Source organism: Cyprinus carpio, chromosome B7, assembly GCF_018340385.1.
Source record: "Cyprinus carpio isolate SPL01 chromosome B7, ASM1834038v1, whole genome shotgun sequence".
In the NCBI taxonomy this organism is placed as follows: domain Eukaryota; kingdom Metazoa; phylum Chordata; class Actinopteri; order Cypriniformes; family Cyprinidae; genus Cyprinus; species Cyprinus carpio.
This window is the reverse complement of record NC_056603.1, coordinates 18,464,077-18,485,124: the sequence shown is the minus strand read 5'-3', so window position 1 is coordinate 18,485,124 and position 21,048 is coordinate 18,464,077. Positions and strand designations below refer to the sequence as shown.

The following is a 21,048-nucleotide window of genomic DNA, read 5'->3' as shown; positions in this document are numbered from 1 at the left end:
TTCAATGTTGAAAAATAAGGTGGATTGTCCATCCCTAGAATTTGATAAAAAAAAAATACAAAAAATAAACCATCAATCTCATGTTTACAAAACTGACATGGCAGTTTTCAAAGGATGTCATAAGAGTACCTAAAACAATCAAGACAGACATCCATGAAGTGGAATCAGTTATTTCTCTCCCATCCATTTGATGTTAACAATTACTTTTGTCATATTTATGTTGGTCTATGCTACCAGAAAGCATGTCAAAACATAGTCCAAGATGGCTTCCAGTAACACACTTGGCAAGCTAGAAGGAATTTGAGTGATAGACATAGACCAGGTGAATGTTTACAATCTGAACCATGTTCCTGAGAAACAAAAGATTGACCCAAAAACACTTAAAGCAGGAGAGGGCCACTGGACCCATGCCAAATACTACACTCCAAGCATTCTGGGCCAAAGAGAAAAAGAGAAAGGGGCTAGGCAACCAATGAGATGCCTGCCAAAGGACAGGAAAGGCTTCTGGCAATTACTCTGTCAAGAGGAATTGTGTAGTTGATTGTCCCCATTGAAGTAGACCGCCAAGATGCATGTGTTCTCTTGCTCTACACCACTTGTTTGTATAGCATCCGAGAAGAACCAACCTGACATGCTCCCACGAGTCTATGAACGGATAGGAGAATGAGGACAGGGCTAACAGTGGAAAAACATTTTTTCATCCTGCTCAAAGATGCAGCCCTTGCCTCCTTAACCACATGTTGTGTAACGGATTAAGTCCGAACTCTCACAGACAGAGCACTTTGTGCCAAGGCTGTTTTTAACTGCCTCTGTTATTTGTAGAGCAGATTTGTCTATTGTTAGTCTGAATAAATAGCAAAGAGCTACAAAAAACACACAACATTCCTTGGCTTTTGAAATGTTCACAGTAAGGCCTGATCCAGTGAGGAGCACAACAGAGGTCTTGCAGTCAGAATAACACATTCACGTGCCACCATACAGCCTCGGCAGCGAGGCTAAAGTTTGCAGAGTCTCACCACCACCTTGAATGATGGCTGTAGATATTCGTGTTGACATTGTCTTGACTGAGTGCGTGTGGGCAGTTTAAGGTGACTATATCTACCTTGCAGAGGGATGAGCGAGGAAAAGCCTAAGGCTACCGCCGAAAGAGAAACTACCCCGAACCGTTAAAGTTGCTCTGAGATCTGTTGCATATCCCATGCACCACCCCCGGGTGAGTCTGCAGTAATGTATGCTGCTGTCAGTGGATGTTTTAGTATGGATGTATCTGTACTGTATGGCTGTGTAGTGTGCTCATTTGCTCCCAAGCACACTGTCAATGTCCTATCACACGGCGCTCGACAGCCCCCCGCCCCCATGCCACCAACTCTGCCCCACAGCTCATGAACTTTTTATGAGGTAACAGGGACATGTGTTCATTGGAGGTCTGCAGTGATATCATTACAGCTCTTTGTGCGCCACAATCTGTCTTAAACTATTTGAAACCTATACTTTCTCGCAAACTTGGCCCTCGTTCAGCTTTTCATCCTGCTAGCTTGTACCTGCTTTGGCTTTAAATTAGTCTGCCAAGCTTAAACCCTATAATAATTTAAACCGTTGGTCTAATTCCACTTGAACAGCCCAAATCATCAGCAATGATAAAAAATGGATAAAGACGAAAACAAACTAAAGCCATCTCCCTCCCCCAGGGAGGTGTTTTACACATTACTCTCTGAATTAGCCAGCATATCTTATTCAGAAGCTTTGCCTGTGTTACAAGGATGTGAATATTCTAGTACCTCCTGGGTCGGAAGAAGGGGGAAACAGGGAAAACATACAACTCTTGGATTTCTGTTCGGTAATCAAACCACAAAGCGGCCGCACATACCATTGTTTATTTATCTTTGAACCCAATTTAGAGCAAAAGGTCTTTGCACGTGAGACGTCGAGTTAGGAGATGAGAAGGTTTGTAGCTCTCTAAAATCTACCTTCTGTACTCCTGTCTGACTGGCATTGATAATAGATTTATCTCGAGTCACAGAGGCCTCGAAAAGGCCAAGATCCTTCACTCACGTCAGTGCGCCGCGAGAGTGAGAAAAGTGCGAGGCAGGGTAATAACAGAGATAACTTTTGAAAAATTTGCCCTATTGATTCCTGTTACGCTTTCGCATCTAGTTAACTGCCTTGTTGGGCGGTAAGGGCTTTAATAGGCCTGCAGTCAGTCATGCGCTGACAGATTGTGGGCTCAGGCCCATTGACCAAGCAGAGCTAAGCTAAGATCTGATGGAGGACCCCCTCTATCCTGCAGGGAGAGGAGGTGGAGGGGGATAAAGATAGGAGATGGATAGCCCGAGGAAGGGATTTATGTCTGGACGGACGCCCCCGCAGACGTCACAGGGTGTTAACTATGGCACTCTGAGAAGTCCTGCAAAACTTTCCTTGCTGACAGGCTTTCTTTATGCACCAGACAGGGAGTGAAATCTCTGCTCGTGTCTGGGAGAGAAAGCTCTGAAAGCTCTTGGAGAGGAAGCCTCTGAGAATGTCACTGCTGGGGTGTGTGGCAGGGTCTTTATTAATTAACCTTCATGTACCCTTGTAACTATTTTCCCGGCCAACATGTTCCCTTGCAATTATGAGCAGGTCTCCTCATGTGCTTTTGTATAGCTTTCAAACAATTTGTTCTATAACATTAACTACAGTCATAGCTCAAAAGTTTATTATGAATATTTGAATCAATATTTGAATCAATAATTTAATAAATGGAGATATTAAAGTATGATACCATTTTGTCCAATAATAAAAAAAAAAAAACTAAAATTAATCAGTATTATTAAATTTTGTGCTTTCAAAAAAATTACTTTAAGTGAGAGTTAGATGACCACAAAAGTAATATAAATGTAAAAGTAGAGTAAATAAACAGGCAGAAATATAGTAAATGTATTATTGACCAATGCTATATTCAAGACATTTCTACCAAAGATGCTATTTTACTTAGAACTGAAAAACCCCAGAGGGAGTACATGGTGAATTAGCAAAAATTAAAAAAAAAAAAAAAAGCACAGAGCGTGCTAGAACCGATGTCTTCTTCAGACAATAAAAGATGCTAACATGCTAAATTTAGCCCAAGCAAAACTTCAAAAAGCTTAGCATTTATTTGAATGGAGAGCACTAGATCCGCTGTCTTCCTCAGGCTAAATTTAGCATGTTAGCATCTTTTGCCATCCAAGCAAGACTTCAAAAAGCTTAGCATTTATTTGAAAGGAAAGCGCTGGAGCCACTGTCTTCCTCAGGTTTTTTCAGATGTTTTCTCTGGCTACTCAGTCACCAGAGGCAAAGAAAAACGAGTGCTGAGGGGACAAAACGAATGAATACAAAGCCAGCAGACACAATCTGCACAGTATGTTCAAACACAGCATGTATCACGACAAATATAATATGTGCAGAACAGGTCAATTGTGGAGCTCTCGGTGTACACAGTACACACACATACCCACACCAACCATTTTAAATTATTGAGCATCACTGCGTGTGGCATTGGCAATAATGAAATGTTGGAGAAAGGATACAGCAGCGGTGTAGTTCTGACTCTAGCAGTAGTGAATGACAGCTGATAATGAGATGTTTTGATACTGAAGGTGAAGGAAAGCTGGAGAGAGACAGCGCCTGTGTGCCTCTATGACTCACACACCCATCTAAGAAACTATAACTCCTCTCTCCTTTCTTTCTCCCTCTCTCTGTTCTTTCTCTCTCCACAAGATCTAGGAAGCACTACCTGGGTTTCATCAAAATGCTTATTAATAAGCATGGCAGTCCAACTACATCATTCATCACTGTTTTCATCAGAGATGAAAGAGGATGGTGCAGAATCTGTGGAGAGCGATCACCGTTCCCTGCGTAAAGGGTTTAACCAGAAAAATGTCTAGCGGTTGGACCTGAGTGTTAGGAATCATGGCATTCATACAAGAAGTACTTTGGAAAATGGTGTAAATAATGGTATGACAACAGGTTACACTTGATGCTTTGATATTGAAATTCATGCACCATGGACTTTACACTGTAGTAACATGGTACTTTTTGTCATTAATCAGTAAGTACCATGATATATAACAATTCACCATGGTATTATCTTTTGATATCTGCAATGCACTATGATATGGTCACTGCTGAAAGACAGCTTAGCATTAAAGTTGCAACAGATCTTTTATAACACGCATTTGAGTGACACGGACTATAGAAAATGAAAAAATGTGAAGTGGGCACTTAGTTCTGTCCATCAGTTGCTAAATGGATGGATGCAGATCTGAATGCAAAATTGAAGTCAATTGTATAAAAGGGGTGTGGCGAAACAAAATGACTTGAGAACATAGTACATCACCAATAAGAATTACATGGTTATAGTTAAAAATTAAACATATGAATGGATGAATCAATCACAATAAGCTCAATAAGAAAATAGGTGAGCTTCCATTCCATGTCGACTGTAACTTTTTTTTTCTTTTTTTTAAGGCAAGCTGTAAGTAAATTTTCTCTTCTCCCACACACAGAGCAAAATTGCTCGTCCCGTCTGTAGACAGGCGTGCGCTCTCTTCAGAGTGGTTAAGGTTTAAAGTCCAGCCTGCAAAACTGGGGTACGATTCAAAAGATCTGCCAATACCAGAGGGCCTCCTTTAATATGCCTAAATGAGAGCAAGACAAAAAAACAAGGTCATATCTGATCTAGCACCCTCTATTCAACAACAGCCCTTGATAGAGCCGGGCCTGTATTTAAAGAGCTTTGCTCGCTTGGATGAATCAGGGAGTATTACACTATTGTCGGCAAGCTATAGGACAGAAACAATACATGCTATATTTAAACCCTAATGAAACCAAATTCAGAGTAAACGCTTGCAGTGGGAGGGGGAAACGCTTGAAGCCTGGCAGTTACTCTTAAAAGTAAGAGAGAGAGCAAAGGGAAGGGGAAAAAAGGGAGAGAGATGGAATCCATCCTGAAGGTGAATTTCCTGCCAGTAGATGTGGACAAAGGAGGCGCTGATCTGTGACTATTAGGAGCTGTAAAGAGATAAATAAATAAATTAATACAAAAATGTAAAAGAGTGATGACAGAGTGAGAGAAATGAAGGATGAGAGGAGGAGTTCAAGTCATTTGATTATGTTTTAGAGAAAGGATGAGAGATGAAAAGAAAGATAAGGGTATAGGGATGGAAGGATGGATGGGTGGAGAGGGACAGAGAATGTGAATGGTGCAGTGGATAAGGCCTCTGACAGAGGGAGCCCTGAGGCACAGCATTTTAAGACAGAGGAATTAGCAGTTCATAGTGGATTTTATACAGCAAAGGCCTCTGGATGGGGGAAGAGCACAGGAAGAGTGCACGAATGCAACCTACTTACAAAGATCTAGTTAAAGACGTAGGGTTTAAATCGGGCCAGAACGATCCGGAACGGCCCATCGCCCAGAGTTCAGCTCAGTTCCTCTCACACCAAAAGAAGAGACTGTGCTTCAGCTCTCAGTACCATGTTCACCCCTACTTGTTTCCGTGTGGAGCAAGTAAAAATCCCATTCCCATTGATTTCTAGCGATAACATATTAATCTTTCAAGACAGACCACCCAGGAGCTCCGTGATTGTACAGCACAATGTGCTTCTGTATAAACCAGCATAGTTCATTTAAAAAATATATATTATTTACAATTTTCATTTTAACTAAGAACTACAGTATGCATAATCCTGAGGAGAGATCCACCAATCAAAGAAGTCTGTTACTGTGGAAACAGGAATTGCTGCAAAGGAGCTCAACAGTTACTGCCCACTCCCGTAAATCATGGCGAATGATGTAATCAAGTCAGTCCCTCTACACTCTCAAACTATAGATGTGTATATGGTGGGATATCTTGCAATGAACTTCAAATATATGCCATTTTATACTTAAATTCATTGGCAGTTTTATATTGCACCACCTTTTCTGAATTGATTACGTCATTCATAATGCTTCATGGGATGTGTATTTCATTGCTTTTTCAGACTTCTCAAAATTTGTTTGGCTTTGAATGAAAGGTTTAATGTTGTGATTCATCTCAGAGCTGGTTGGTTTGGTTCAAGGACTTTTTATTGAAAAACCATTTGAAATGTCTATGTAGAAAATAAAAGCAGATTAGGCTGTCACTGTTGTGCTCTACAGCAGAGGTGCACAAACATTTCACTATGAAAATAAAATAATTAAACTTGATTGAGGGCCATAGGCCAAAAACAAATGCTGTATTATACCTATATTAAATTACTATATTAAAGAACTTTAAAAAACATCTATGTTTTGGTGCTTTAAAAACCACAGAAACATAATCAAATCAACATATCATAACTAACTTCAGAGTTCTCTGAAGAGGATTATTTGCTGAATCTAAAATTCTACAAGGAACCATTCTAGAATCTTCAGTGTTTGTCAATTGACAGGATTCTCATTATTTGATGGGATTAAGTATCAAAATGTTTCAATTCAATTTCAATTCAATACACTTTATTGTCCCCAAAGGGGAAATTTGTCTTGGACCCTGAAGCCCACCTACACATACACTGATCAACATTACTTTGCACAATAAAAATCCACCTCAGCACAACACATTCCAAGCCACAATAACAACCATCACCAACTTACATGTTTAAAAGTCTGAGTGACGTAGGTACAAAAGATTTCTCATAAGGTTTAAGTGTTTAAAATTCAACAGTTTAAAAGCAACAACAACAACAAAAAACATACTTTTACATTCATTTCTTGTCGGGCTCTCTACAGTGGCTGAAATATGACTCATCTTTCATAGTAGAGTATATCCCCAAAGGACCCCAAGCATGATGTGCTGACAGACTTCTTCACCCGCTCTAAGCCCTCCCTCCTGAGCTTACCACCTGTGCAGGTAATTCAGAGTAAATTTCCATTGCCTCTGCTGTTAAGAGTCCATCATCGGCACCACCTGAGGAGTTCCTTTCCCTAACAAAGTGTTTTCTGACAACAGACAAGCACAAGTGACACTGATGAGTCTGACCTGCACAAAACTCAGAGAACTGGCTGTAATATGGGAAATTATGCTTGTTTCAGACGAATGCAATGATTTTAAATAGGGATGCACCAATATTACATTTCCAGCCAATACAGGTAATTATCGTCATGTCATGGCCAATAACCCAAAACTTTTGCACATGTAAAATTCAAAATTTCTTTACAATTTTGAAACACATCAAAAATAAAATTAATCAAAGCTACAAGTTAATTAATTTAGGCTTTACAACACCAAAAAGTACAGTATAAAAATGTATATTTATTTTGAGGTTCAGATTAATGTAGTAATGCTAAAGTTTACATTTAAATTATGAGTGTTTTAAAGATTAAGTGAGCATTAGGTGAGAGCATAGTTAATCTAAATGTAAAAATAGTTGTAAATATACAATATCGGCTGATACATTTCCAAAAAACGAAAAAAAAAGGTCAAATAATCAATACGGTATCAATATATTGTGCATCCCTGTGCGCATTTATAGATCAACGCTCCTGATTGGCCGTGCCGAAGGTGTGCGTCATTTTCTTTTTTCTTGTCTATTTTTCCCCAGGTGAGGTCCATCAGGTGAAACCCAGCACTGCACAGGGTAATGCATACAGCCCACCTGACCCCTGAGCTTCTATCAGTGTCTCCGATCGCTTCCATTTCAGGAAAAGCAGATGAGAGCCCCATGCCCGCTGTAACTCAAACACCCCTCACTTATTATACATAACCAGAGTCTTTTCACTGAAAAATGCATACACATGCCAGGTCTGGGTGTGTATATGCTTGTCAGACTGTGTAACAGATATATATCTACATGTAGTTGACTATATAAACAACACGGGTATGTTAGATTTTCCAGAGTTTACACATTTCACAGCACACCAGAGCCTTTGACTTCTTAATTGTAATAGTTTATTTAAAACGCAGAAAAATCTAAAAATGAAGAAATAGACAACAGTTGTATGTTGTATCACTGGATGTTGCAACACCCAAGAGAAAAACAAAAAATTCAGACAAATATGAGGATATAAAGAATGCTCATTTTTGTGAAAGGCATATAATAAGGATGGCACTATAACATTATTATTTCTTACTGCAAATTCAATAATTCCAAAAACAATGTTTTAGTTGGAGGGTTTTGCTTACGGCCCTGCCCTCAAGGCATCTACACTTCTCAAAACAAACCATAACCAACCAAGACACCTGCTTCACAACAGCAAAATGAAGCATCATACATTACAATTCCTGTCACTCATTAAACCAGAATGGGCCCTCATCACTATTACATCCATCCATTCAGGAATCAGCAGTAGCCCGTCACATACCTAGTCTGTGACTCACAATGACATCAACACATATAGACCTACATGTTTAGCTGTAACCCATACAAAGTAGCGGACTATGTCAATCAGTCAGATGCATCAGGCCAAAGACAGCAGTTTAATTAAATCAGAAACAGCTTTCAATTAGTTAGTCTAGGCCACGGCTGGGCAGGAAGGCTCTGTGTCAGGAAGCTGACTCATAAAGCACAAAAACTTTTTGTTTTTTTCCCTTTCTCCTTGTCTCCCCTCCCTTCAGGGGAAGAAGTGTCTGCTGAATGAGATCTACCAGTGATTAAAAATGAAGAGAGGGAGAGGACGTCTGAAAAAAAAAAAAAAAAAAAAAAGTATAGGCCATCTGACCTTCTGTGAAGTGATTGCGCTTCCGGCCCTGGACACAAACCATCGTGCCTATTGACACCTGGCTCCCCAGCGTGGGATCGATGGTGCTAAAAAACACTGAGGATCAGCAAGAGGCTCAGCAAGCATCCTGCACTGAAGGCATTGCTGTCTAACTAGAGTATAGTTTTAGTCAGTTTGGGCGTAAAGTATTCCGATTGGCATCCTAAATTAGCTTTTGTTCAAAGTTCAGCATGAGCTCAGCAGCAGAAAACAGCAGCAGCTGTTGCTGAAGCCTCACCTCAAAATCTCTGCTTACGGTAAAGTTTGACATCAAAACCGCGAGACGGTGGGAGGGAGGATAACAAACATGAATTTATTCTCAGAGTCTCATTCTCACCAGCATCTGTGAAGGTGTTTACAAAGATATCTGCATCGTAAAACAACATGCCGAGTTGCCCTTAACCCCAGTGCCCCTATTAGCGCACCTGCATTTAATGCGATCGTGACGCTCAACATCCCGACGTGTCAGCGGCCAGGCTTCTGTATGAAAATCCGGTGCAATAAATTACGGAGAATCATAATTCAAATAATGGCATGCCTGCAGTTTCTGAGCTTTCATGCAAACCCCAATCAAGGCCATGTTGCGGTGATGAGTCATCGCTCTATCCAGCTGTCCACGGGGCATACATCTGATTAGCAAGCCCACGCTCACCCGGTAGGCACAAATGTAAATATTGTAATAAAACCCTCAGTAATAACTCCCGTGTCTTGGAGAGGCTTCACTTTATTTATTTTTCCCCACATTTCAGCAATATTGTTTGATGGAGACCGCATACTTAAATATGAGTTTTTAAAGCGAGCGTTCAGGTGTGAGTTTCCAGAAACCATTCTTCAGGCTTTTTTTTAAATCTCCCACGAGGAGCTACTTGCATCATTAGTGTAATTATCCTTCACATCGTTGTTGGAGTTATTTACCATCAAAGAAGTGGGTGTTTCGAGTGACACTCTGCACTGTGACTAATACACCGCAATATTTACAGTTTTTTTCCTCCCCGTGTCCCTGAAGCGAGAAAAAAAAAAAAAAAAAAAAAGACAGAAAAATCGCAAATAACATGCAAATCAAAGTTCAAGGGCTGCTGTAGAGGTTGCGTTTCCTGTAGTGGATCAGAACAGTGCGGGTGCTTCTCAAAAGGAAGGCTGCATCCTATGAAGGCTGCATATCTTGGCTGCCACGTCATCAAACGTCGCTGAAGGCCATCTCAATCGGAAGGATCCTTGGAAGGCAGCCTTCGTTTCACGTCCTTCATTCAGCTGAATTTGGAGGATGCATGGGATGTATCCTACGCGACCTTCAATCACCCACAATCCTTTGTACCCATTCCATTTCATGAAAATAAACTGACGAAAAATGAGTCAGTACTGAGCTTGTCTAAATTTATTATGAAATGTAAGACAAAAACAATGTTTTCGGACATGAAAGGATAGAAGTTATCTTTTGTTTTGGTGTAAATTACTTACTAAACGGCCAATAATTTAAGTCACAGGGAGACTAGACGACTGTGTTCCATTGTACTGTATTAATAGAAAGCAAAATAATATAACGATTTGTAATAAAGTATTTTTCCAAAACTAAGTTTTATTAGTGTTTTTGTGCCATGGCTGTGAGGTTGGGAACATATGTGATGTAGCCACGTGCACTTACTAGACTGTCTCATTCTAGCGTTTCATGCCGAAGAGGACTCTAGCCTACAAGACTCTGAAGGACTGAACTACGAAGGATGCAGCCTTCCGTTTGAGAAGCACCCTGCATTTCTTAAAAGATATCCAAACAGGAAGCACCACAAAGTGGCCAGCATCGCCACAGGGCAGGGGGAGGAGTGGGGTTCAACGGGTGTGTTGCCGTGGTGACGCAGAATGCTTGAGGGCCTCAGCTGAGCTCCCACTAAGAGGCTGTCCCCTCTGTGTCAGCTTAGCCACCTGGTACAGCCATGATACATTTGGCTAATGATGTCACGGACTCTCTTTCACGCCGCACCCCCACCACCATGGCCCAATTGTCTATTCATGAGAGTACTGAGAAGTCAGGGAGAGGGAGAGTGAGAGACAGACAGAGAGAGACTTTGCTCATGGCCACTGATAACCCCAGACTAAACTTGCAACCTTATGAGGCTCGGGCTTAATATCTGGCCGTCAATCAGCTCTGCCATCCCTTGCCGGAGTGTTTAATTACAGAGATCAATTATTCACCAGCCTCATCTTTCAGTGGGCCACACTCCTCGAATAAATACTGCCACAGGCTGAGGGAGGAGACAGCAGCTTGCCAGGACAGACCAGAAATATCCCTAGCACAACATGTCCACCAGGAGAACGCCGTCTGCACCTTACCTAAGAGCACGGACCTATTTGCCATGCATGACCGGTGCGAGTGTAACATTACATGAAAATGTATTGAGGCCCGCCGCCTGTCCTACTGGCCCTGTCAATGCACTGACGTCATGGCTTGTTGATAAATACCACAGCGTCAGCATCGCCGATTGCCGTCATCGGGTCTTTCACAGCCGGCCATGGCATTCATTATTATTTTACACCACGTATTAAAGGGATAGTTCAGTCATTATGAAAATTCGTTTATCATTTACTCACCCTCGTGCCATTCCAAACTTGTGTGGACATCTACACAATGAAAGTCAGTTGGGTCCAGGGTTGTTTTGAACCACATTAACTTTCACTGAACGGATTCTTCAAAATATCTTTTGCACTCAACAGAAGAAAAGAAAGTCATTTTTGGAACAAAATGAGGATGAGAGAATGGCTGAACTATCTCTTTATATTTTGGAGCAAACTGTCGAAATGCCCTTAAAAAAAGATTTTAAAAAATGTGTTGGTCGGTGGTGTGAACAAAAGATATGCACACAAATGACAGCAGGTGACATTCTACCTCAGTGAAAGAAGAGAAAAGAAGGTGCGGCCATGATGTGCATCTTGTCACTCATCGCAGGTCCCAGTGTTTCACGCAACTCTAAAGGCCTTTCCACACTGAGTGTGAAAAAGCGAAACGAATATCAGACGCGATGATATGCTGGAATAAAACAATAGATTTTTATGTGGAATCATCCATAGATCGTGAACATTCACGCACCGAAAATGCCTAATTTTTTTCGAACCAGTCCGACGAATCTTTTCAGTTTCGTAAATCGAAAACACAGGCCATCCAATAAGATTTGAGCTAGGATCATGTGACCGGAGCAGCTGCTGTTGCACAAAAAGGCAAAAGTGGTGCCGCTGTTTTGAAAACCAGTCTAAACAAACACAGAAGAAGGAGTATCCCGGATAAGAGAAGAGATTGGATGCCGAGTTCTTGTTATTGTTGGTATTTGAGAACAGATTTATTCTCACATGTTCTTTATACAGAATAACATTTCTATTAATTGTCCACTGAATTATGTGATCTGTAGAGCACCATCCGTTTTCTTCCACGTGCGCGAGTGTTAAGAGTCAGAGCATGTTCATTCTTTTTCTACACATGAAATATGAAAGCAAATAGACACATGATTATGACAATATATTTTCTGTATTGTTCTGTATGCAGCTCATGGTATTTTTATAGCAATAAAAGATGTTTATGACAAATATTAGCAGTGTAGCATTATTAAGCAAAGAGTGCACGCGTATGCTTATTAATCAAAATCAACTATAGATCACAATTGGAAGTTATTACAAGCATTCGATGATGGTTTAAAATGGGAAAGCAAATCATTACTTACATTCATTTTCAAGCATTATAGATATTTCGTTTCTAGTGTAGAACCTTGTTTATCTTAATTTAATGCTGTATATTGAGCAGTGGATGATGTTAAATCCATTTACAAGATACATTTCTGAGGAAAAACCCATTGTTGGTCGGTGCCACCTAGTGTGCAGGCATGAATTAGCAGTAGGCGAACAATCGTTTCGGGTTCAGTGTGAAAGCACCGTTCGTCGGTGTTCGCCTCATGTTTTCGCATCGCACTCAGTGTGGAAAGGCCTTAATAGCTCACCCCATTACTGCCATACAATTCTCAATCACTGTGAGACAGACTGTTCAACTGACCCCAGATCAGCCCGAAAGGTTACTTCGGCCAGTTCCCGAATCCTCCTCCGTTCTCCAGACTGACAGCTCATTAATCTCCCTTGGCTGCAATCCCTCCTCCCCGGTGACTGAGCCTGAGCCAGAGCAGAGGATTCCCCAATGCCTGGCTGTGTCCATCCCCGCTGGTCCACCTGCCTGGATCAAACACTCTCCACAGGGAGGGGACAAGACGGTAAAGACCAGAAAAGGGAGGTGTTGGGGATTTCGATGGGCAATAAAACAAAACAAATCACTGCTTGTCAGGGTGTGTCTTTACTGAGTGGGCGTGCAAATGTGTGTAACCAGGCACTAAGAGCAGGGCCACTAAATGAGACAGGACATGAATAAAGCAGCGGCTGGCTTCGATTCTTCGTGGGCAGGCTCCAGGGGAAAGCCGGTACCGAGGAATCTATCACAGGAGATTGGCTAGGTCGTGGGTGGATGTCACAGAGTAAAAAGGCCCTTTGGTGAGATCTGAGACTGGGCCCACCAAATCGCAGTGTATAAATCTAATAGACAATAACGTATTCCTTCACCAAGGAAACTGGAGGGAAATGCACATTGCAAACTGTCAATAAGAATGAGTCCTTTGTTTATAAGATCACCTCAGGACATTCTAACACCATTATGTTCCTTGGCTGGGGTTGAGAGGGGCGAGGTGAAGTTTAAAGTTAAAATACTTCCTCAGTCAGTTTAATGCACAGAGACAACATAGCTCTGTATGTCTGAGTGGCCTGACATAGCAACACTGATTCAACCAATGGCGTGATTTGGGGGCAGGGCAGTCTGTCTGTCCAACCAATTGCAGGTAAGCAGAGTGATTGGGGAACCCTTTTTAAAAACAGTTACACATGTAACCCTGTTTTGTGAGTTTACATTTAAAATTTTAGATTACAATTGTGAATTTAATCAAAATTATCTATTTGTCATCCTCTGCAAAGCCTCTAGTCATAAAAAAGTTCAACCAGAAGCCAAGGTGTTATTAAAAGCTCCTTTAATGACTAAAGAAAAGATAATATAGAGATACACCAATAATAAAATTCTGGCCGATATACCAGTAATTATTTTCCTTTTATATGATAAATGGCGCATATCAAAATTCTATATTATATTGACCCAATAAATAAAAATAAAACACTACAAAAACAAAACATTTTAAATTTAGGCATCACAACATTTTAATGTAGAGTATGAAAAATGAATGTGCATTTACTAAACATCTAACAGTAGTTATGTTTCCATCCAAAATTTGAATTTAACTTAAACGCAAAACTGGAATATCGCATAAAAACATTTGCGATTAAAGCACCGTTTCCATCCAACGAGTCAAAGAGAACAAAAAAGCCACTTCCTGATAAACTGGCACTAAATATCACTAAGAAAAGTAGAAGAAGCCACTTAATATCATAATTTTCATATATAATGAAGTACTTGGGCCTCAGAGCAAGCAGAAGAAACAATACATGCTGTAATTGTTTTCGGAGGTGGATGCTGCTGTTTGGGAATGCAGTCGTGTAAAACAGTTCTGGGGGGCACCTATACAGAAATACTTTAATGACAGACTTCGTTCAGGCATTTCAAAACAACATTTCAGATGCTGTGCAACAAGATTGGTCCGCTGGTTTAGTCAAGTTATTACGTCCCATCATGCAAAGTCACATGACTTTTTTGATACGCATGGTAGAATTTATTCAGTAAATGTCTTTCCATCGTAGTTTATGCACATTTTTAGAGATAAACATTTTAAAGTTTTTCCTACTCAGTTGTGTGCATCAGTTTTTTATGCACATTTGTAGAATTTATGCACATCTTCGCATGTCCATCCAGAGTTTTTTTATGCGGTATTCCAAAATGTGCATAAAAATAGGTGGATGGAAACATAGGTAGTGTTATTAAATTATTGTTTTATTAACTTTGAGTGACAGATGATGGAAAAGGGAATATAAAGGTAAAGAGGAATTATTATGCATAGTGATATATCCAAAATCAACTGTTAAATTAAAATCTCTAATATTTGCCATGAAATGCCAAGTCTCTATCCTGCCTCTTATCATTATATGCTTTTGAAACTTCTATGTTCAGATGAAGAGCGGTGACTAAATCCCATTAATGAAATTCATAACAAAAACAGAGAAACAAGAAGACAATACATAATCATACATGCATGGTATATGAAAAACCAGCGAGAAGTTTATGGTAACGCATGTATACAGGCCTTTTGGCCTTTCCAATTGGCACTAACACTATGAGACAGCAAGAGAATCATTACTAAAGGGTCACATCTGGTTTCAAGATTGGTCTGAAATGGCAAGGAATGAAAACGCTGAACCTGTGAACTTCCTCATATCAATCTGTTACACCCAGTTAAGCTCTATGTGCACTTGAAGATTGGGACAGAGAAGAAAAGGCGGAAAATGAAATGAAGTAAAAATGAAATCAGTCTCGCTTCATTTTTCATTTAACGCAAACTATCCCCCGCCCTACACACGTACAGCCGGAAAAACTAATCCAATTGAATGAAACGTTTAAACCAATTTTCAACTAATTTCCAAACAGAAGGGAGCAAGGCATGCATCGCTACATGTTCAGATAGGCCTCGTACAGTGCAGTATTACAGACGGCTGTAGGTCTGACGTGGACAGGCATGTCTATTCCCCTCAGACAGATGGAAATTCCCACTTCCCCGTCTTTTACTCCACTTCCATTGTCATTCTCAAATGGCTTCCACATTGCACCCCTGTAATCAAACTGTAGGATTCATACTGCTCATTATTCAATTAGCCAAATGCTAAAATCGCATCCTGATTGCTAAGATAATTAGTGTAAAATGGTTACCCGGCTGGCAAAGTGGATCTGCAATTCAAGGTGAATAGAATATCTAATTTTACCAAATGTAATTTTTTCAAGGCTAATTTGGTGGCTAATGAGGCTGCTCTAGTTTGGGTAATTTATGGACGAGTGGAAGGTGAAAAAGGCCAGAATGAGAGAGAATAGAGAGAATTAACAAAGGATTTCCTCTGCTCTCTCTCTGTCAATGGAGGCTTCTGTAAGACACAAAACAGGTTCATGAAACACTGATAAACTGAGAATGTGAAATCACCAGTCACTTCGATATCTATGCTGTGACATCTATCTTCACATTTCAAAAGAGCACAAAACAAACCCATTTATTTTTCCCCATACAAAAAGATTTGTGATTTAACTTACATTTTATGATTCAATTATGTAATTTATCAAAGAATTTAAGCACACCGCACCTTTTGTCTTTTTCTGACTTTCAAGTAATTTCTTGCTTTGAATCAAATGTCGTAATGTTATACTTCATCTAAGAGCTGGTTGTTTTGGTTCAAGAACTCTTTATAAAATAATTTCTTGAAAATGCCTGCTAGAGAAAACGAGACAATTTGGAAGGATCTGGAATAAAATACCTACAGAAACGAGGCTGCAGAAAAAAAGTCAGTGGTCACTTTTGCACTCTGTATGAAAGTACTGAAGCAAGTACAGTTTCATGCTTGAAATCCCCAAAACAGGGCTGGGAAGCACTAAAAACGGTTTTGTGATGGCTCTGGGTGGTAAGCTAAATATGGGTAACCTTCCCGCAACTGTTTCAACAGTTCCCATGGCAATAGGAAACTTAGCGTGGGCCACCACACATGTTGGTGACACCTGTAAGCAGAAAGAGAAACAAAGTTTGCAGCCTTCAGAGTGTTCATTCTGTGGTAATTATGTCATTGAAGGTACAGTGTGGCAGTGACACTTCTGAATTGGTAGCACAGGGGAATAAAAACGAATTTACCAATAAAAAAAACACACACAAAAAAAGATTCTGTGATGTGATGTTGTCTTAACCGGATATATAAAAGCAAAATGTTGTCAAATAAATAAAGCACAGACCAATTGTCGTCAGGGAGCATTCAAGGGCAATCCCGCTTACGGAACCAATTTTGATGGATTGTCAGTGCAATCTCTACCCTGCAGCTGCCATGCCGGGGGGTGACGCCTGAAAGCCCTTCACCTGTGCTGCTATCCATTCCTGGATAACTGCGTAGGAGGTGGCAGCCGGCTGAAAGCCTACATTTACCCACTTTGGTGTAATTGCAGCGTTTACTCTTTGATTGCCTAAGAGCTCCATTCATACTCACTTCTGCCTCGCTGGATGAGAGCTTCTGCAGTGGGGTTGATTGCTTTACAATGGCAGATCAAAATATTAGAGTGATCCCTCTGAGCAGTCACAGTAAGCATTTAACTAACAGCTATTATTACGCTGTCTGTCAGTGTAATAATAAAGGATGCTAAATTGTTCAATGGAGGAAGAAAAGAGCTGGTTCATGCTCTTCTAATAATTACCAATTTGCTGCTTGCTTTCTAGATTTTGATACTAAACGGCTCAAGCTATAAAACACATCTGACTAGAAGGCCAAAGTCGTGGCAGTAAAAGCGCATCTTGAAATTCTGCTGTAAATCCCATCTAGCATTAAAAAGAGCATGACGCGGCATATAAAATACCCCAAACATTTCTCCACATATACAGAGTTTACTTTTACTCAGCCATAGATTTATAATAAGGAAGTGCTTGTGTATAAACTGTACATAATTACCTTTTAAAACAAATTAATTTCAAAGTATGTTTTGATGTCCTTTCACCCCGTTCTCTGGGAGGAGAAATTTTATCTGATGCTCTTTTGCCAACAAACCAATTAACATACTAGGGTTGGCAAAATTCTGAATTTTAAGAACTTACTCCCTTTCAATTAATTTGTGTGAATTTGAATTCACACACATGGAGGAATTTACTGAATTGCAACTCCAAAAGGTTTGAAAAAACATTTACAAATAAGGTTCAATTTGTTAACATGCATTAAGGATTATGAACTAACAATGGTCAATAATTATAATTTCTTAATTAATTAACCTTAATTAATTTATACACATATTAAAGGGTTAGTTCACACAAAAATGAAAATTAGCTCATGTTTTACTCACCCTCAAAGCATCCTAGGTGTATATGACTTTCTTCTTTCAGACAAATCCAATCAGCATTATATAAAAAAAATTTCCTGGCTCTTCCAAGCTTTAGAATGGGGGTAGGTGGGTGTTTTTGTTAACAGTCCAAAAGTAGTCAAATAAAGTGCGCACATCCATAATAAAACGTGCCTCACACGGCTCCAGAGTGTGTGAATAAAGGCCTCCTGTAGCGAATCGATGTGCTTTTGTAAGAAAAAACTCCATATTTAAAATGTTATCAATACTTTTCTCGCACTTCTGCTAACTACATGCAAGCCGTTCCAGCGGATGGCGCAGATGATATTTGTTATATTCTACGTCATATTTATGAGATGATATTTATAAATTACTAATGTTAACGAATTGCCCTTAATGTAAAATGTTACCAACACCTTTAAACTTAAAGACTTTTTTTTTTTTTTTTTAAACAAGGCAGTCAAGCCAACATTTAAAGTTTATCTTGGCAAACTTTCTTATTGGAAAACTTTTTATGAATTTCAATACATCTGTAATCTACTTCCTTAAATTTTGTGTGCTACTTCAATTCAAATTTAGGAACCGAACTGGAATTCAAAAAGCATTCTCAGTTCAATTCTGAAATGACGCACAAGCCTGTTGCATACACAAACACATCTGTGAGATACATTCCTTACTGAAGTACAGACTTTTTTATTTGATTATTTGGTTAAACGCAGGCCTTTGGCAGGCTGTCTCTGCACCAGTTGGCCCATGGGCGGATAGTGAAGTTAAGAGGTGCAAACCTTAGTCAGGAGTGGTGTGGTACTGTGGTGCTCCACGTTCTGCCAACAGCCCAACAGTGGTGCTATCGCTGACTCAGTCCCTGACCCGGAGCCCCCACCTGCATGAGCAACGCCTTGAGCTGTAGGACCCAGCGATGCCCATCTCAAGCTGCCCACTAGAGCAGAAGGCCCTTTGACTCACGCCCATCTGGCCTGCTAGCACGTTAGAGCACGCCAAGGTCTGTGAGCACACTGCTAACTTCCCTACCCTTCCCAAGAGGGGACAGTTGACAAATCGGGAGTCCTAAAAGTTTTGGTGACAAGCAACTTTTTTTTTCTTGTCAAGACGGCATGTGGTTAACAGAGGACGATGACAAGTCAACATTCCGCCTCCAGGTTTTCCCACATACATACACAAATACACAAACACAAAAGTTCAATGTTACACCCCGTGTAGGAGTAAAAAAGGATGCACGTTATGGTCTTCATTATTTTTTTCCATCTAAACATGTCACGAATCACATGATTTCTGACCATATTGATAGTCATAAAAATATATGTGGTAGAGGGTAAATAAACCAATATTTTGTATTAGATCAGATATTCATTTATGCATTTAACATTTTACAATCTTATCGCATGAGACCAGACTTAATAACATACACTACTGGTCAAAGCTTGGAATAATTTAATTAAAGAAGTCTCTTATGCTCTCCAAGGATGCAATTATTTGATTAAAAGTACAATAAAAGGATGATTGTGAAATATTACAATTTAAAATAACTGTTTTCTATTTGAATCTATTTTAAAATGTAGTTAATTCCTGTGATGCAAAGCTGCATTTTTAGCAGCCATTGCTCCAATTTTCAGTGTCACATGATCCTTCAGAAGTCATATTCTAACATATATTTATAGAGAGAGAGAGAGAGAGAGAGATCTAAAATTTTAATATTATTTCACAATATTATTGTTTTTACTGTATTTTAAAGCCAATGAATGCTGCCTTGGTCAGTAAAATAGAGTTCTTTGAAAAAGAAACGTTATAGAATATAAAAAAGTACTAAAAGTTAATAGTAGTACTTAAGGATGCATATTACTACTCTAAGACACTAATATGCATCTTTAAGTGCTAGATAAGGGACTTTGGTGTACTGCTAAATGTAGTTTTGCACATTTTTATAACAATGTAGGTCTTTGTGCACAGAATCATTAGATTCACAACAGTTACAAAAGGCCAATAGTGACTTAAACCAACAATAAACAGACAATGTGTGTGCATGCACATCTCCACTTAAGAACTAAAACTTCAGTTAATTAGTGCCTCAGTGTCTACAATCACAGACCGTATAAGTATCATATAACACAAATGTGGTCTCACAAACAGCTAGATATACATGTAATAGTCAAAGTGAAAAGAAAAAAAAAAAAAAAACATTTTAACTCCGTGAAAGCTGATTCCTGATGAAGGACTGACTGACCTGCCCTGGTTTGATGTCCAGAAACTGCAACACTTCCTTCACCATGACTGGCGTGTGAAAGGGTTTCTCACTTTGGGTCGACATCTCTGAATTTCTGAACTCAGAATCAGGGCTTGAAGTCACTGAGCCAGTATAGAGCCTCCCTGGATGCCACAACCTTCTCCAGCATCGCCTGAACACTCTGGAGCTGTGGTCAGGAACAACGTCTCCCAAGGTCCGTTTGCAGGGTGCAACCATGAAACGACTACAATATAGAGGCATCTGGGCTCTGCACAGAATAGACAACATAAAATGTATAAGACATTTCATGGGATTACTACTGATTAGCTATTAAAAAAAAATCTAAGAGGTGTCATGTTGTCAAACATGCCATCTGTTTTACCGACTTTGCAGGACTCATTAAAGGTTTAATTAAAAACTGAGATATTTTAAACTCACAATACAAACATTAAAAAAATTAAATAAATTAAAAAAAATGCAAATAAGGCGTAACCATGTAAACGTCTCTCAAACTGTTATGTCTCAGCACTTAACACCTTGATATTTATATAATCCCGCCAATAGAATACAAGACACAGAAAGAAACACAGGGACACGTGCAGCGCGCCAGAGGCAGGGTTTGTATGTTCAAGATCATTTTCGGATTTCAAAGGAAGTGCATGGACTTGTTGTCATGTCTGTAAACACGTGATTTAAAGTATATCATAGTCAAAGTCAAAAATACAACTTACAATTCAAACCGATAAAACAATTCAGCAGGATGTGAATTAATGATTAATCGCTATTATCTTATTAAACACGGCTGTTTAGTCCTTTTTTCAGTGTTGTTGTGGAGGTTCGTGAGTGCAGCTGCGACTGCTCCCGGAAGAAACAAGACATTAGGATTTTGTGTTCCTCCTATAACATGACAAGCATTCAAAAACAGATATAATCGATATCTGTATCTTGGAAACATGAACTAGCAATCTTGACAGTATTCTGTAGCAATATTTTACATATTCAGAATGTGCCTAAATGTATATGTGCGACACTTCGGTTTATGTTTAT

The 21,048-nt window shown here is 39.7% G+C and overlaps 1 protein-coding gene across 3 annotated transcripts in view; it reads right to left on the bottom strand.

The window, feature by feature from the left end:
• Positions 1 to 20,887, bottom strand: part of mettl15 (methyltransferase like 15) — a 59,707-nt gene extending 38,820 nt beyond the window's left edge. Inside the window, exons 1-2 of one of the 3 annotated variants that reach the window (XM_042727682.1) lie at positions 20,733 to 20,887; positions 20,002 to 20,269 (exon numbers count right to left, since the gene is read on the bottom strand). In XM_042727682.1, coding sequence (XP_042583616.1) covers positions 20,002 to 20,262 — 261 coding nt within the window. In that variant the 5' untranslated portion in view covers positions 20,263 to 20,269; positions 20,733 to 20,887. Of the gene's footprint in view, positions 1 to 20,001; positions 20,270 to 20,494; positions 20,513 to 20,537; positions 20,694 to 20,732 lie in introns of those variants that run through there. The other 2 variants (XM_042727683.1, XM_042727684.1) reach the window with 2 other exon arrangements.
• Positions 20,888 to 21,048: the final 161 nt, after the last annotated feature.